Source organism: Buceros rhinoceros, unplaced genomic scaffold (assembly GCF_000710305.1).
Source record: "Buceros rhinoceros silvestris isolate BGI_N320 unplaced genomic scaffold, ASM71030v1 scaffold23644, whole genome shotgun sequence".
NCBI lineage: Eukaryota > Metazoa > Chordata > Aves > Bucerotiformes > Bucerotidae > Buceros > Buceros rhinoceros.
The window spans coordinates 1,643-3,452 of NW_010406837.1; the positions used below are offsets into that span (position 1 = coordinate 1,643).

At 59.6% G+C, this 1,810-nt stretch overlaps 1 protein-coding gene across 1 annotated transcript; it reads left to right on the forward strand.

Moving 5' to 3' along the window:
• Positions 1-148: 148 nt before the first annotated feature.
• On the forward strand, positions 149-1,412 carry TMEM208 (transmembrane protein 208). Its single transcript, XM_010134276.1, has 3 exons — positions 149-165; positions 265-349; positions 1,275-1,412. Exons 1-3 carry the CDS (start codon positions 149-151, stop codon positions 1,410-1,412), a joined length of 240 nt encoding a protein of 79 aa, XP_010132578.1.
• Positions 1,413-1,810: the final 398 nt, after the last annotated feature.

A 1,810-nucleotide genomic window follows, 5' to 3' on the forward strand; every position in this document is an offset into this window, starting at 1 on the left:
GCGGGCTCTGGCAGTGGCGGTTTTGCTGCTTGTTTCCCCCCCTGCCGCATTCCTCAGCTGTCTCAGCGTCCCTCGCCAGGGGAATCCCGGCTCTTAACTCCTCAGTTTATTTATCTGGGTCTGCTCGCCGCTCCGACCCTTGTCGACGATGGTGTGCGGCAGAGCGTATTGCGGGGACGGTGCCTGGGGCGGTGTGGGCAGAGGAGCTGGGGAGCGTGGTGCGGGCTGGGCGGCAGGGTGACGGTTGTGCTGTTCCCCCCTCAGGCACCTGAAGGATGTGATCCTGCTGACAGCCATCGTCCAGGTGCTGAGCTGCTTCTCGCTCTACGTCTGGTACTTCTGGCTCCTGGTAAGCCCCCGCGGTTCTCCCTGTCCTCGGAGCCGAGGATGTTCTTTATCTGTTTCAATGTCCCCTTTCAGGCCACAGCTGTTTGCTGATCAATTTTTTCATTCCCCATCGAATCCTGTTAAAAACGAGACCGCGCAAGGGAGAGGTCCTCACACAAAAGCCCGGCTGGCCTTGGCCCTTCTCTCTGGTCCTGTGAAAGGGCAGCGAGAACCACGAGGCAGATCAAAGCTGTCTCTGTGCTGTTTTGTGACTGTGGCAAACAGACCGTGATGCTGCTTGGGGTTCTTTTTCGGTCACTCCCCCGCAGGGACAGAGGCCGGGAACTGCTGGACGCTGCAGCTTCGGTTCTGCCCAGACTCCTCCTACTCCTGAGGGTCTGTCATGTGCCTCCAGCTACGGCTGCTGTTACAGAAGAACAAAAACAACCTCCAGTTACTTAAAAAAAATCCCCCAGTTGCTTCCAGTATGTCCCACAAGGTGTATGTAGGGCAGGCTTGGGAGCGCCCGAGGTTCTCTCAGTCCCGTCCCTACGAGTTGCTGTCTCGCTGCCTGGCCGAGGGCAGCTGGGACTCGACTGCCCCTCAGGCGCTCTCTGCAGCGCTTTGGGTTTTGAATTCCGAGAAAGCGGCTGTGTTTTCAGAAGGAGGGAGAGGCGGGCTGTCTGGGCAGCGGCGTCTCTCCGGGTAATGCAGACCTGATGCGCAGGTTTCCTTCTGGGAAGCCCGAGTGCAGTGGACGCTCCTAACCCCTGTGAAATCGGGCTGTTTGCTTTGGCTGCCTGCCGCTGCCTTTGGTTTCCGTGTGTCCTCCAACGCCCCTGATCCAGCTGGTGGAGATACTCCAGCTCCTCCAGCTTCCCCAGCAGCTCCCGCCCCGCCAGAGCTGTCCCCGGAGTGACCGGGGTGGTGCCGCGCGTGTTCCGCAGGCTCCGGGCCGCGCTCTCTACCTGCTGTGGGTGAACATCCTGGGGCCCTGGTTCGCAGCCGACTCTTCGCCCACCGGTCAGGAGCCAAACGAGAAGAAGCAGCGCCGACAAGAACGCCGCCAGATGAAGCGCTTCTAGCCCGGCTGGGGAGACAGATTCAGTTCGTCTCTCATCTCCACGCTGTAATTTCATCAGGGACGCGACCAAAACCGATCCGAGACCATCGCAGTAGCTACGTTGCTCTCTGTCATTGCTGCCATTCCGCTAGAAGGGCCACAAGAGACTTCCCTTGGCTGGTTCTTGGCGCTGGTGGAGGCCTTGCTCCTCGGGATGATGAGGAGGGTGATGCTGGGATGAGTGTCAAGACCTTGGCAGAGCAGCGCTGTAGCGCCTTTGAGGCTGTGGGTTGCAACGCTGGAGGAATTAGTACATTAAAGAGCAGAGCCCAGCCGGCGGTGCGAGAGCGTGTTCCTGCGGGAGCTGGCAGAAATCAGAGATTCATGGGATGGTTTGGGCTGGGAGGGACCCTAAAGCTC

What these genes read in the sequence shown, in the direction of transcription:
- TMEM208 (XM_010134276.1), top strand. An exon ending in TCTGGTACTTCTGGCTCCTG is followed by an intron (nt 350 to 1,274) that starts GTAAGCCCCCGC and finishes CGTGTTCCGCAG; the next exon opens with GCTCCGGGCCGCGCTCTCTA.